The sequence below is a fragment of the Melanotaenia boesemani genome, chromosome 12, assembly GCF_017639745.1.
Source record: "Melanotaenia boesemani isolate fMelBoe1 chromosome 12, fMelBoe1.pri, whole genome shotgun sequence".
Taxonomy (NCBI): domain Eukaryota; kingdom Metazoa; phylum Chordata; class Actinopteri; order Atheriniformes; family Melanotaeniidae; genus Melanotaenia; species Melanotaenia boesemani.
This window is the reverse complement of record NC_055693.1, coordinates 26,820,117-26,836,281: the sequence shown is the minus strand read 5'-3', so window position 1 is coordinate 26,836,281 and position 16,165 is coordinate 26,820,117. Positions and strand designations below refer to the sequence as shown.

General features: G+C 37.1%; 1 protein-coding gene across 1 annotated transcript in view; it reads right to left on the bottom strand.

The window, feature by feature from the left end:
• The window catches only part of pth2ra (parathyroid hormone 2 receptor a), a 71,612-nt gene extending 55,790 nt beyond the window's left edge, over window positions 1-15,822 (bottom strand). Inside the window, exons 1-5 of the mRNA XM_042002595.1 lie at window positions 15,759-15,822; window positions 6,323-6,428; window positions 4,746-4,856; window positions 3,821-3,945; window positions 1,005-1,102 (exon numbers count right to left, since the gene is read on the bottom strand). Coding sequence (XP_041858529.1) covers window positions 1,005-1,102; window positions 3,821-3,945; window positions 4,746-4,856; window positions 6,323-6,428; window positions 15,759-15,818 — 500 coding nt within the window. The 5' untranslated portion in view covers window positions 15,819-15,822. The remainder of the gene's footprint in view (window positions 1-1,004; window positions 1,103-3,820; window positions 3,946-4,745; window positions 4,857-6,322; window positions 6,429-15,758) is intronic.
• Between the last annotated feature and the right edge of the window lie 343 nt (window positions 15,823-16,165).

The following is a 16,165-nucleotide window of genomic DNA, read 5'->3' as shown; positions in this document are numbered from 1 at the left end:
ACCCAACTGTGACTCTAAAATTGATTTCAGAAGAAACTTCACTGCTGCATTGATGCGCTTCAGGCCATCTCAGATGGCACTTTTGTCCCTGATGTTATACGAGTTATACATGTGAGAATATCTGCACTGCGTAAATAGTTTCATTAACTTGCTGTCATTCAGCGTTCAGAGAGTATGTTACCCTTCTTCTTTTCTGTCAGACACTTTCTGTTCTGCTTAAAGGGGTTATATAAAACCTACAGTAACCAGCAGCAGCCTCAACCAAGAACCACACAGTGAAGCTTAAGGTGCAACCTTTCAAGCAATGCATAAATCTCACTATTAGATCCCACCATTTCTCTTATTAACCACAGGAAGTGTGTTTACTGAATGGCTAGAAAGCTAGAAATTTGCTCACTCTAAAAGCGATATGTATGGCGGGGGTATTCATCCCAGGCTGCCAGGCTATCTCACTGCAACAGACGGCTTATGAGTGGGAATTAAAAGGCACAAGGATGAGACACACTGTGCTCTTTAGTTAGAACATCAATACACCTCTATAACTTTACACAGCAAGTAGTTGTTTGAAATAATGAATTGGAACTTTAAAAAACTCATCAACCTCTTGAAGGTCCCCCTCCGAACAATTCTTTTTATCTCAGGGATTGCCTTAAGGCCTGTGATTCCTTGTGAATGGCTTCTTTTTTCATTAAAGGTCTAATCTTAACTTGCAGAGAAAATACTAATAGTTTGATGTGGTTATCTCTGTGTGAATGTGTGTATGATGGAAAGGAAGCACATGTATAGTACATGAAGCATTGCATACATCCTGTATACTGTATGTATATCTGGATAATTAAAAAAGCAATCTAATTATACAGGTTTACCCTAGCGAAGCTTAAAAGGTGTTATACGAGATTAGAACAATAAAAATTGATTTTTCTTGTTGATGTGCTAAGCACAAAGTATCTGAATGTCACTATAATTTTTATTTTATTATTATTAAATACAGAAAAATTTCTTACCTGAAGTATCCGATTATCATGATGGCCACAAGCAGAGAGCTGAAGGACACAGCGTAGCCAGTGGTGTACATGACATATAGCCGCTCAAAGAAGTCTTGCTGTGAACACACAGAGAAACGGTTGCTATGCAGTCCAGACTCAGAGATTCAAATGACTGAAACATAAAAGCTCAGACGTCTTGACGACCACCGTGTTTTAGGAGCAGAAAAGGTAAAAATGTGTCTGAATTAAATCCTTAATCTCTGATGAATTTAAAGGCTAACATGATGATTAGCTAGGGATTAGAGGAGAATTTTTGATGAAGCAGCTGTTGATCTGAAATTTAAGATAACCATCTTTTCAAGCACTGGTCAAACCCGGAGAGGCCAGAAGATTTAGCTGATAACATGCACATAAGATGACTGCTGCTCTCTCTGCAGCAATGTCAGTTTATTTTTACAGAGTAGATGTAGTCCTTTAGGCAGAATGGCTGGTTGAATATCAAAAGGTGGATAGAATCAGCATCCAATGGTGTTAATTTCACTCACACATTTCCTATTCTCTTGTTGAGGTTAATATTTTTATTATAAATGCATGATGAGAGTGCCCAGGCATTATTGAAGACTCTGAGAGGAGCAACTTGGAGATATTTAATGTATGAAAGTGAGCAAGTGGAGCTTCAAGGTCGGAAGCAGTTGTGAATCATCCAGTAAACCTTTGTCTGGTTTCCATAAGTTCCCGGTGCCAAATCACAAACACTGTGTTCATAGAATTCCCTGAAATAACTTTTGCTCCTCATTTGCTGTCTGAAAAATTGTATTCATGTCAGCAGCCAGATAATTAAGGGACTGTAAAAGAAGGGTTACCATGTCAAAAAGTTCAGGACGTCATTGCTATTTAGCTCACAAAGAGAAAAAATTGGGACAATTATACTTGAGATACTTTTATTAACCAGTTACTTCAATTAGCAACTGATGTCACCAGTTGTAATTATATTATACTTTTCAACTAATTGTATATGTCTTTCATAATATTAATGATTTTGATCACTGAGTCCTACACAGTGTCAAATGGAGTCTCAAACTCTGACGATTGAGGGCCGCAGTCCTGCAAGTTTTAGATGTTTCCCTGTTTCAACACAAATTAATGGGTAATTATGCATAACTTGACAACAAGCTGTTGGCTAAAACCTGCAGGACAGCGGCCCTCGAGGACTGGAGGTTGAGACCCTCGCTCTATAAGGTCTACTGCTGTGGAGATGCAAGGTCCCCACTAATGGCCTTCTCTCCACTTTTCTCTGACTGCGCAATCAGATGGATTTTGATGGGTTTTCCTGGACCGAGCTACCTAGTTTTTACTTAATCATCTCTGAGCATAACCATCATTACATTGTGTTATCATGTCCAGCCTCCTCACTATGCACATATTAGATTTTTACATGTAGAACCGCAGCCAGCCCCTGTTCATTTCCCTGTACTTTGACTTGAGTCAGCCACACTCTACATAATTATACTCTTTTTTTCTTTGTTCCTTTTGAATTGACATCTGTGCATTTTTATGAGTCAGCTGCAATCATTTTCTGTTCCTTACAGATCCAGAGAATAAACAACCAAATGATTTGTTTTCTGACTTCCACCTCTGTGATCAGCCCTTCAATCTTCTTTGCAGCATGATTTGCCTTTATAAACTAAACAAAAGGTGAAAAGAGGGGCTTGTTTTCACACTTTGGAAGGTCATTATTGGGACAAACCTATGACAGTGGTCTGTACCCTTTACAATCCAAAGAGCCAAAGAAGAATATTAACTATAGAATATTTGATGTCATTCTGGAGAACCACATTTTAATTTCTATAATTTTTGGTTTTAAAATAAAGTAAACATAAAACTTTTGTAAAAAGGGAATAGACTGACTTTTTTCTATGGCATGTAGATATTTATGGAAAATGATTAAAAAAAAACAAAAAAAAAAAACATGGTTTCCGACCTAATGACAAATAAAAAAATAAATAACAAAACAAAAACTATATTACTGGTACTTTTAGTGTCATTATGTTTTGGAAATTCAATGCAGTTATTCCACAAAAAATAAAACTGAAAAATTGTTAAACCTGCATTTGTTATTGTATTTATATTTAAATACATTAGTTAGTTCCTTAGCAATTTTAGCCATGTATTAAGAGCCATTGTGAAAGATCCAGAGAGCCACAGGCTGCAGACCCCGGACTTAGACAGACTAATTTTTAAATAATTTATGAGGTGAGCTCGATCAGGAATGTGCAAGGTGTACATACTGTATGTTTTAGATTTTTGACTACAGCATCTTTCATTATAAAAGCTGCTGAGTAAAAAGAATAAAACAAAAAGGAAAGACTGAGATTAGACACACAGCTTGCATTAAACTTAACACCAAATGTATACAAGTACAAAAAGATGCTACCTGATTAGCATGTCATCTTTAGAAGATGCTTCTTATTAAATTTGTTTTGTCTGTTGCTTTTTGTTCAGTACCTCAGACTAAAATATCAAATCATGCAACATTATATTTAGGAATTTCCTAAAAGTCTGATCATGCTTCTTCACAGATCGTCAGTGTTTGATGGCAAATCAAGCTGTGATGACAGTACAGCTTTCATGTTTTAATTTTTTAGATAATGTTCCAGTATCATTTGTGCCCAACTTCCAAGATCAGTTTATTTGATTTATTTAACACAGAGTTACTTCATAAAAACAGAGGAGGGCATATCTGTGTAAACACACATTTCTATATGTACATACGAGTGAATTTGGAATAGCTGGTTAAATAAATTTTTGTCATGCATATTTACAGTCACACTTACTTTTGCCTCCTCGTCGCTGAAGGGCTGAAGGAAGCGTAGACACTCTGAGTAGTTGGTCCATGTTTTGTTCCACTGCTCTACAAATACCCAGGAACCGTTGACATCACATTTCCTGTAAGCGTGTCCTGTTAACATATATTTAAATTATTCTGTTACATTTTTGAGTCATATTTCAGTAAAAACTGTGTGGTATTTGTAACACATGCTTAGATACTATACACATACAATACTACTGTAGACAAACTGTATAGATAACTATTAATTAAAGTAGATAAATATTTCACCAGAGGAAACCTACATGGAAACCTTCATGGTCCTATGGTAATGAGCTGTGGGTAGTGACCGAAAGAACGAGATCATGAATACAAGCGGCTGAAACGAGTTTTCTCCGCAGGGTGGCCAGGCTCTCCCTTAGAGATAGGGTGAGAAGCTCAGTGATCCGGGAGGGGCTCAGAGTAGAGCCGCTGCTCCTCCACATCGAGAGGAGCCAGATGAGGTGGCTCGGGCATCTGGTTAGGATGCCTCCTGGACGCCTCCCTGGTGAGGTGTTCTGGGCACGTCCCACCGGGAAGAGGCCCCGGGGAAGACCTAGGACACTCTGGATGGACTACATCTCTCGGCTGGCCTGGGAACACCTCAGGATCCCTCCGGATGAGCTGGTGAATGTGGCCAGGGAGAGGGAAGTCTGGGTTTCCCTGCTTAGGCAGCTGTCCCCGCAACCCAACTCCGGATAAGCGGAAGAAAATGGATGGATGGATGGAAACCTTCATCTCATCCAATATCTCTGGTTTTATGAGTTTGCTTTTTAGGATTAAAGGTACTTCAGAAAGACTTCAAGGCTAACTGAGTATGAAATCTTAGTTTTTTCCAGTCTAGCTGTCATTGTTGGGAATGGCACATACAAAACAAGAAAAATAAAGTTAACCTTTGTGATTGAAGTCATAGATGTAAGATGGGCAGGGAACCTTTGTAATCTGCCCTTGGGAACCATGGGGCCAACAAATCAGACCGTCCCAATCTGGAGGACACACCTCGTCTGTAATGAAATGGAGAGCAAGGTCCATATCTAGCAGCTGTTTGATGATTAGGTTAGAGACACTTTCCATTCAGAAACGTCCATTTCCTCACCTAGACAATGTATGTAAAATGTTAGAAGTTAAAAATAATATAAAAGCTATTTGATTTAATAAATGTACAAGCACTTCAAAATATACAGGCTATTAAAAGTCAACCCACCCTCCCCCAAAATAACCGAATCTCAACCACTTCAACCCATCTACATGAATAAGTTAAGTACTACAACAGAAAGCTTAATGTCAACATTGAATATTGAACCTGTTGATTACGCAGAAAAACAAAGACCATCAGTTACAATCAAATTCTGAAGTCTTCACAAAATACCCGCTGCTCTTTATGTACATCATCCCTCCATCCATCCATCCATCCATCCATCATCCATCCACCCACCCACCCACCCACCCATCCATAAATCCATCCATCCATCCATCCATCCATCCATCCATAAATCCATCCATCCACCCATCCATCCATCCACCCATCCATCCATCCATCCATCCACCCATCCATTCATCCATCCATCCATCCATCCATCCACCCATCCATCCATCCATCCATCTATCCATCCATCCATCCATCCATCCACCCACCCACCCATCCATCTATCCATCCATCCATCCATCCATCCACCCACCCATCCATCCATCCATCCATCCATCCATAACTACATCCATCCATCCATAAATCCACCCATCCATCCATCCATCCATCCATAACTACATCCATCCATCCATAAATCCACCCATCCATCCATTCATCTTCTATACCCACTCATTCAAGTTCAAGGTTGCAGGGGGGGCTGGAGCCTATATAAATATTACAAATTTATCATATAGCAAAGCAATAATTATTAGATTTCCCTCAGTGTGTTATATTAAAGTTTTAAGGCTCATTCAGACAAACAGTAAATATAATTTAGTAATGTGACTTTGGAAAAATGTCAGTTTAAGATTTAGTGCAGTGCAAAGATACAGACTTGCAAACAGAAGCTCTGGACTTCTCTGCAGTTTGCAGTATGACAGACAGTTTGTACAGATGAGCTGAAACCAATACACCTTGAAAAGAGTAAAATACACTCCTGCTTGTAACACAATAATGGCCTTCAGGCATGTTGTCATGTGCCACAACAATGCCCAACAATTCAAGTTCTGTTAAACCAATACAAGTTTTGAGGACCAGAAACACGAGGGAATCTACTGTTTACAATTTGGGTTTTAAATCAGGGGCAGCACTCACAACCTATAAGATAGACCCCCTATTGTTGCCCATATTCTAACACACTCATAATGTAAAATCTCAAGTATTTTATTTAAAATGTCCGTCTTTTAATCACTTCAATCATTACCATGAATATTATTCACTCTAAGTGCTCAGAACTGTTTTTTTGTTTAGTTTTTTTATTTATTTATTTAAAGCAACCTGTACCTGCAGTTCCTGGTTCCATGTTGGAGAGGTTCTGATAGCACTGCATTTTGACTTCATACAGGATGAACATCTGCTCCTGAGCAGAGAGAGGACCATCAAACCCCATCTGTGGAACACAACAGATCAGATCAGTGACCCTGTGTCTGGAAAGTGTGTGAATGAATCACATACTGCTTGAAATCTCCAAGTGTTTGGCATGCCGTGGCATCTACCATCTGCTCTGGGCAGATGGCAGAAAGAGGACCTTCAAAAAAGCTGTGAAGTAATGTCAGAAAGAAAAAAAAATTTATCTACAATATTATTTCAGTGCTAGTGTTAAAACTAAATTAATGCAAGACAGTAGGTAGCTATTATGTTGAGAATTGCTTATACATTGATTGAATTTTCTCTGTATTTAACAATAAGTTTTCATATTTAATCATAGGTTTTGAATTTCTCTTAAAGGCCATTCTTCAACTATGGCCTTTGTAAAAAGTGTTCTGCTGTGTTAAAATGTTAATTGATGTAAATAAATAAAACAGTTTCATATGATTGCTTATTTGATAAAAATTTTTTGCATTACACTGCCAAAATGGTAAATAAAAAATATAAGTAGGTAAAGTCCAGTTAGCTAGAACCTTTAACACTAGTTCTGATATATACATATATATATATATATATATATATATATATATATATATGTGTGGTCAAGGTGGGAAACACCTCCGAAGGTGGTAGAGAATAACCGAGCTAAGATCCTGTGGGACTTCCAGATCCAGACCGACAAAATGGTAATGGCAAACCAGCCGGACATTGTGGTGATGGACAAACAGCAGAGGAAAGCCGCTGTGGTTGACATCGCAATACCAAGCGATTGCAACATCAGGAAAAATGAACATGAGAAACAGGAGAAATACCAAGGCCTGAAAGAAGAACTTGAGAAGGCCTGGAAATTGAAGGCAACAGTGGTGCCCTGGTCATCGGGGCACTCGGGGCAGTAACCCCCAAACTGAAAGAGTGGCTACAGCAGATCCCAGAACAAACCTCAGACATCTCAATCCAGAAGCGTGCAGTCCTAGGAACAGCAAAAATTTTGTGCAGAACCCTCAAGCTCCCAGGCCTCTGGTAGAGGACCCAAGCTTGGATGGATAAGAGACCGCCCATGGAGGGCGAGGGGACAATTTATATATATATGTGTACCTTGAAAATGTGAGCTCAGGGAAAGGCTAATGCCATATGAAACCGACCCAGAGAAGACACAATAACAAAGGAATTCAAGTTTTGTTGTCTGAATAAATCAATGCAGGTAAACAAAAATGGTCATATGATCATAATCAGGCATCAACAAGTGAACAGAAATAAAATCTTAAAATATGGACAACCAAAAGCTGTTTGCTTATCACTATTAACGAAGAAGAAGAGAAACCTCGTAACACCTGAAGATTTTAAGAACAATTTTGTGTGTTGTCCTAAGTCTCTGATACACTCCCATTCCTGTCTAGGAATTGTGTCATAAAGGCCTTCAGAGCCAACATAAAATGATCTACCAGATATTTTCCAATTTAACAGTTGAAATTATACATCCACTATGTGATTAGATACAAATTAGATTAAAGTGTAAAACACAAAATTCAGAGTGGGGTTCTAGAAAAAAAAATAGAACGGAATTTAAAGTCCTGATTTAGTTTTCATTTACAATTTATTAAATCTCAACACCAATGTTAAAGTTAGCCAAGTATGAGGCTCAGTTAGCTTCACTGCGGCACCCACAGCTAATTTCTGACCACTCGTTCACACGAGATTTAGATCAGGTCCCGTGGGATCTTCAGGATCTTAATTCCAGTGCAGCCCTCTACTCCCAACTTGTCAGATGGTGATGTTTGATTGGAAGCCTTTAACATACAATGTTCATTCTGTGTAGCTGATTTAAATCCTAGTTTATTTGTTCGGAAAGTCCGGTTCATTTGGGGAGGTGTGAATGCAAAAACTGATGTGACAGCACCACAGCACTGAGACTGCTCTGACCAAAGTCATTAATGACATATGTTTAAACACAGATGTTTTACCACAGGAATGTTTTATTTAAAGCACTTTGAATTGTCTTGTACATGAAATGTGCTATACAAATAAATATGCATTGCCTTGCCTTGGACTAAAGCACCGAACTCTGATCTGTCTACAAAGTAGGTTTCGGTCTCTTTCAAGTGGACCAAATACAAGAAATGGACCACAACACAAAGGAAATTGTGGGTTCAACACAAAGCATTACTGATACAACCAAAACATTTGCTGGTATGCTAGCTCTGCGGGGGGAAAATGGCTCACAGTCAGATGTGGAATGAGACCATGATAAAAGTTCACTAGAAATATTGTCAATCCAACACCACTAGGACTTATGCAGTGTTTTGCTCTTATGTAGTGGAAACAGATGTAATCCTGCATTGAACAATAGATGAACAAGCTTTGTTTTTTGTTGTTTCTTCTCCTTCAGTAATCCTTGACGCAGTACCTCCACTGGCGAGGAAAGGAATACATTATTCAAAGGGTCGAGTTTGTTGAGGAAGTGCAGTATGAAAGCCATCTTGGACCAAAAAAGGGTTACACCCTCCAACTGAACCAAATCATACCAAGACTAGCGGACTATTAGGTATGAACACGCCCTGGGACCATTCTGGAACAAGAATGCAGCGCTGGCTACATTCATGTCGCAAGAAGCTACATCTTTTCCAATACTAGCTATTGATCTGTTCAATGTTATGTCTGCACTGGTAACTTAACAGCCAACAGCAAAATGAGAAGGCTATACTTTCTCTTCCTGGGCATTGATTTCAGCATCATACACTGTGAGTCGTTGCATCGTCTATTGTCCCTGATGTGCGTGAGGACTGGACCCACCCCTGGCAATCGGCCCGATGAGTGGTCACCTTTTCATTTGCCACCACAACTTCCTCAGTTACCACTGCAGGCTCATCATTGATCAGATCAGTAGCTGACTTCTACATGGATATAGCCTCTACTCCTGTTACAAGAATTAAGTCACCAACAGGTGTGCTGCAGTCTTAATTTTGGCCCATACATTAGAGTTCCTGATGTGTGTATATATGTATATATATATATATATGAAATGAGAGAGAACAAGGTGGCTAACAATGAACTTCATGTGGCGAAACAAGTAGAACATGAGATTCATTTAGTTTTAGAAGAATTCAACCAATAGTTTTCAAAGTTGGAGGGCTCAAAAATCAAACAACCATGACAAGAAGTTATTGTACACAATTGTTAGACATCTTCAGTATACATATATATATATATATATATATATATATATATATATATATATATATATATATATATATATATATATATATATTATCATTGTATGTCCAAATAGATTTGCTTTCAAACAACTTCTTTCTCTCTCTTTCTCTCTCCTTATTTCTTGTGCTGCTGCAGCCATTTAGGTTACTATTGCAATCATTTAATTAAACACTTTGTTTCGTGCTGAAAATTATATTGAAAAAAGTACTAGGTGACTTTTATAGAGAATTGAGCAGAGTTCTTCAGACAAGAACCCAAAATGTCAAAGTCATTCTGTGGGGACAATAAATGTCACAGCACAATTTCATTGCAATAAAAGGTGGTATTTAAATTTGGACCAAAGAGGAGAACCAACAGATATTAAAACTCCTAAAACATAAACATAGACAAACACATCATTCCTCTGGGAGCTTCTTTACACCCTTCTCTTTATCTGTTTGTTAAATGCTCTGTACTATCAAAGTCTGTCTTTTGTTTTCAGTTAAAGCAAACACTCCTTTTCTTTCCTTTTTATTTTTAAGAACACTCTGGAGAGGGTCTTATGAAGTGCTCTAACTGTGAGATACACTGACATTTAATTATTGATCTGCATGCTTGGGTTTTATTTAATGAAATAACTGAAGACTTTATTGTGTAATGATGATATATCCATGTTTTTCTTTTGGTACAGTGCTGCCAACTTGCTTATTTATTCATTTTTAAATACATTTTGTATGCATTTGTTTAGATTTAAAATTAATATTGATAGTTTTTTATTTCTAGTTTTTGTATTAGGATAAGTAGTGTGAAAAATCTGCAGTTATCCACTTTTAAGTAACTCAAAGTTTTCCCCTACTCTGATTGTCTGCAGACCTGATAATTATTCCAACTTTTCTAATTCATTTTTGTTGAATTAAGAAATACATCATTATAGATCAGTGCTACGTGAGAACCTGTCAGACTGACCAGGAAAAGTACATTGTTACTGTGCCTTGTCAAGTTTACAGAACCATGTCCATTGAATCAAGTCCATTGAATGTTCTTAACTGATTCTCACACCATTGATAAGATGTACGAATTCTGTGCAAAAAGACTGATTCTACTTCTATGGAAGGGGAAGGACGTGCCTCTTTAAAAGCATGGATATCAGTACTGACAGATACTCTTCACCTTGAAAGGATCCGCTACACTCTAAATGACAAACTGGAGGACTTTGAAAGAATATGGAAACCGATGATGTCATATCTGGAAACTGTGGACCGATGAATAGCACTATGTAGTTACGACCCTTTAAGCTGTACTATGAGTTAGCACCCTTGGGGATGAGGGGAGGACATGGGATGAGAAGGTATTTTGTTACCCCCTTTTTTGTGTGTGTGTGTGTGTGTTCTGTTTTGTTTTAAGTATTGTTTTTTTTTTTGTTTTTTTTTTTGTTTTTGTTTTGTTTTGTTTTTTGTTTTTTTGTGCTTGTATAAAATTGAAGCAATGGCAGCCCATGAGACAACATGTAACTCTATTTGTGCTTCACAATAAAAATATTTGAGAGGAGGAAGATGTACGAATTCATGCCTCACTGCTTCCCAGGAGGTAGATTATAGTAATTTACTATCAGTAATTTCTAACAGTTCAATCAGGACAGTGGCAGGAAAGCCTTCTGATGGTCTTTATGAAAACATGACTGTTTTAACGTTAACCCAGCTTATTGCATTTTGTTCAAATACTGTTTTTATCTACTGAACTTAAAACAACCAAGTATGAAAAAAAGGAATGCTTATTGGATAGAAAGCAAAAGACTAAACTCAATATAAGTGGCAGCACATAATACATAAATCCACAGGAAATACATGAACCAGTTTTTGTGACTGGGAGTAAAAATATGATCTGATCTTAATATAATCTGCAGGTTTAGACAAAGACAATGCTGTTGAGGGAAAACAGGGAATCCTTGGATTGAATAAATTTCAAAACTTCCTTTAGCTACTTATCAAGTACTAATGGGTTAAGGTTTAAAAGATGCAGTGTGTAACAAAATTAAAGGTCAACTACTGGAAATTATATAATTAAAACCTACGTTTTCTATTGGTATCTAATCACTTTGCTGTAAGAACAATTGTGTTTTTATTCTCCTAGAAGGACCCATTTTTATCTCCTTGCCTTGGGTCCACATATATGGCAGCTGCTATATTTGTGCCACCATTTTTACTACAGTGTCCCTGAATGGACAAACCACTCTGAATGTGAAGTGAGAACCCTCTGAGCTTGAAAGTGCAGTATGGGCTTTGTTTGATTATCGTTTTGGATAAGTTATGTCTTAAAAGGCACACAGATGAAGACAGTACATCTGTACATAATTAGTTACCTGTAGTGCAGTCATAATGCATGTTAGGCCACTGGATCCACTCACAGACATGTTTATGTCTGGACGAATATAAATTTATATTGTTGATTTTTATGCTTAAAAAATAATCCCTGTTTTTTTAGTAAATAACTTATTCCATTCAGTTCATTTAATAAAAAGTATAATTCAATATATGCTGCAGGCAGGATTTTCCTACAGTGCCATGCTTTGTTGCAGCAAAACTGAAACAGCTTTAAGTCTGAACTGAGCATCAGAATGAGAAATAAAAGGGGTTTAAGTGACTTTGAACGTGGCATGGTTGTTGGTCTGAGTATTTCAGAAACTGCTGATCTACTGGGATTTTCGCAGCTTTGGGATGTGGTAGAACAGGAGATTCTCATCATGGATGCAGCCGACAAATCTGCAGCAACCTTTGAGGAATGTTTCCACCAGCTTGCTGAATCTATGACACCAAGAATTAACGAGGGTCCAACCCAGTACTAGCAAGGTGGACCTAACAAAGTAGGCAGTGAGTGTATATAGGTAAAATAAACATGTGTAAATACTTAGTCTCATATTACCTGAGTTCACAAAAATCCTTGCTGATGTTTAACAATCATTTTAGAGACTAATATAAAGTTATCAACTAATGATTCGTTTTTACAATAAATGCCTGCCAGCGATCCTCAATTCGGATTTATTAGAGAGACGAAGCATTGTAGCATCACAATGTTGCTAGTTAACTCTTCACACATTACTTACTTTAGTTTGTGCAAGTGCTTTCTTATAAAAGTGCCACCAACAGGCATGATCCTCTCAGTGAATCACACTTTAAGAACCTAACATTTGCTTCTAGAAAAGCTTGGGTTTGTGTTATTTGTTAGTTTGACATCAAAAAGAGTAGATCTGACTGCAGCAGCAGTTCTCAGCAGATGAACCATGTTTTGCTTCATTCTTTCATCCCATAGCCTGCTAACTGCCTTTTAAGTAAGCTGAATATCACATAGTCTTCTTAACCATGCTTTTGTGCAATTAGATATATACTTTAGATTAAGGCTGATATTGTAAAGAAAAAAAAAGCCTGCATCTTCCTGTCAAACCCGCACGCCTTGACATTGAGTATCATTCTTGGTAATCCTCTGATTTCATCATTCCTTTCATACATTCACCTCCCACTGCAGAGAAAGAAAGACAGTCCCACAGCATGTTTCTTGCTTCATCATGTTGCCACTGCTCTTTCCATTACCGCCTTCTTTTTGTCACCTACACACAAACCAGTGCTTTCAATCCCAAAGAACGTTATCCAGGAAAGACTGGCTTATCTAGCAAAGTTTGTTCAAACATTACTCTCCCCCATTTTTGTGCTTTTCATTTAATAGTGCTGTCATGTTTGGTTAAGGCTTGTAAAACCCCGGAAAAATGCTTTCTATACTGTATAACTGTCCTCATGTCCAACATGGGCTGCATTCACCTGACAATATATATATATATATATATATATATATATATATATATATATATATATATATATATATATATATATATATATAGATAGATAGATAGATAGATAGATAGATAGATAGATAGATTTATAAGATGCAACTATTTTGTCTGAACATGTCTACATGCACTGCGATGGACTGGCGAACTGTCCAGGGTGTACCTGCCTCTCACCTGCTAATTGCTGGGATAGGCTCCAGCTTCCCTGCAACCCTCAATGGACCAAGCGATACAGAAAATGAATGAATAAATAAATAAATATCTACATACACATTTTCTTCGATGAAGACCAAGTCATGTGCACGTGTTTTTAAACTACGTAGTTAGAAACCTAAGGAATCATGGGAGGGAGTAGAAGATAGAAAACTTAACAGCTGTTTTAAAGCTTGTGCAGGATGAGTTTTCAACCAGTGACCTCGTCTCCAAAAGTGTGTTGTAAAAGTTACTTAATTAGTGCCTCTCTTCTTTTTAAATGTTTGTGACCAACTAAACAAAAACACGATGTGGAAAGTGGACGTCATCATGCAGGAACAGGTATTGAGACGAATAATGTTGATGTGTTGATGAAGAATGTCGAAACGCTGAAGAACGAAAACTTAAACTGCATCTATGTAGAAAACAGACTAAGACATAGAAATTGTACAATTTTTAAGTCTATTGTTCTTCTTATGATGGTTAATGACAAATGATTGAAAATTATTGTGTTTTTTTATGTTGGGTATATAATGTCTTATCTTTCTTCTTTAGCAACTAAATATTATTCAAGTCAATATAATGCAATACGAGAATGCAAGAATGCAATACACAATCAAGCTTCTGGACAATATACAGCTACTTAGAAACCTAGATACTGTTTTAACTACAAATAATTAAAATTACTGCTACAGGGTCAAATCTTTTTTCATATATTCATTTTTCCATTTTTATTTGCTGCCACCTGCAAATTCTCAGGTTACATAAGACTGAAATTATTTGCAGCCATGGTGATTTGTAAGGAGTGAGCTCCATTGATGACAGCTTTTTCCTCTCTACCCAAAGACTTCAGGCCAAGTGCGCAAACCCAGAGTTAAATAAAGAAACTCATCAGCTATTTTGGACCCCAAATTTATGCCGAACATCTCATCAAGACTGTGCAGTAGACTCAAAGTTAGTTTAATACAACGGCTTTCCCAGGAAAGAGTTCATTGTGTCCTTTAAATAATTAATTTATAGTCATTGAAAAGGTATAAAAAAACTGTACAACTGTGATTTTCTTAGTTTCATTATATCTGATGTTTTGTTTTGGATCAGTAACTTTGGATGTATTGTTAAAATAAACTGACCAACAAAGTTTATTAATAATTTCTAAAAAAAAAAGTTAGTTAAAACTCTCTCAATCATACCAGAAATGAAGATACCTTTGATTAGGACTAAATATTCACCTATAGATAGCTTTTACCTTATTATTCCTCACTGTATTATTCATGGCAGAATTTCTGGTGTGTGTTTTCTTTAAAGAGCATATATTTCATTGAATATTTTCTGTGAGTGGTTACAGTGCTGAAGCCAACATGGAGGCGTAAAAGTCAAAAGCCTCTTCTGCCCACAAAATCATAATAGTGAGGACTACGGTGGAGCTTACAGCTCACCTTTTACTGGTCAATGACTAACAAGACTGTGGTGATTCATGCATAATAATGTCACTCAGTCGAAGTTTATGTTAAATTCCTCTGGTGATTCTGTTTTTTCATTATTATCTTTGTTGGAAGAAGCTACTTTATTCACTTTTAAAGGGTTGGTTTCTATCAATTTTATTGAAAAGTACACAGATATGTTGGATGTAATCCAGGTGACTCCTCTCAAATAAAAATTGGAAGACAGTTTGGAAGATGATTAAAGGTGAAACTTGTGTCAAAGGCTGGTGTTTGGCACAAATTCAGTGAATAAAGCTAAAAATAAAAGCCTTGAAACGGTGAATTGTTGACATAAACAGACTGTTTACTGTGGCAGCAGGAATGTTTTAAATATGGCTCATGGGCTACAGTTTTCTTCTCCTGTTGACACGTTTATCATTTTTAGTTTCTGGGAAGATTGCTAGAAAACAGAGACATACCTAAAAAAAAAACATGAAGCCTGGCTGTTGTGTCTCTATAAAAAAAAATAAAATGAACATATTGCTTTTGCTGACTTATTTAGTTACTGATTTACTGATGACTATTGTGCTGTTTGTTTAATCTAGCCCATCATTTTTTACATTAAAAGGAAACAATTATGCCAAAGCATTAGATTATAAGAAAAATATGCTGATGTGTTAACAGAAGCTGATAATGTGGTATTTCTTACCTGTGCGTCAATTCGAGTCCAGTAAATTAAAAAGTTTAAGATCCATAACACCAAGTTCATTGTGGCTTGGTGCGTTCTCACCCCGACAGTGTAAAAAGTAATGATAATAAAACTAATAAACAACGATGAGTCCCATGTTCAGCTCAATCCTCTGTAATACCGGCGTACCTTTGGATAATATCTTTACATTATTAGAAAGTTTTTCCCAAGTTGTGATCCACAACGACTTTCATTAAATCCTGAAATCCATGTTTTCCCTTTCAGATGCTTCTCTTATGCGACACGCACAGGTTCCCAAAATGACAACCACAGAATGTATTTTTTTAAAGAAAATCTTTTAAGATCTTGTCATTGCTCCTTCTGCAGAGAAATAGTCCCAGACGCGCGCTGGCGCTGGAAATTCCCGT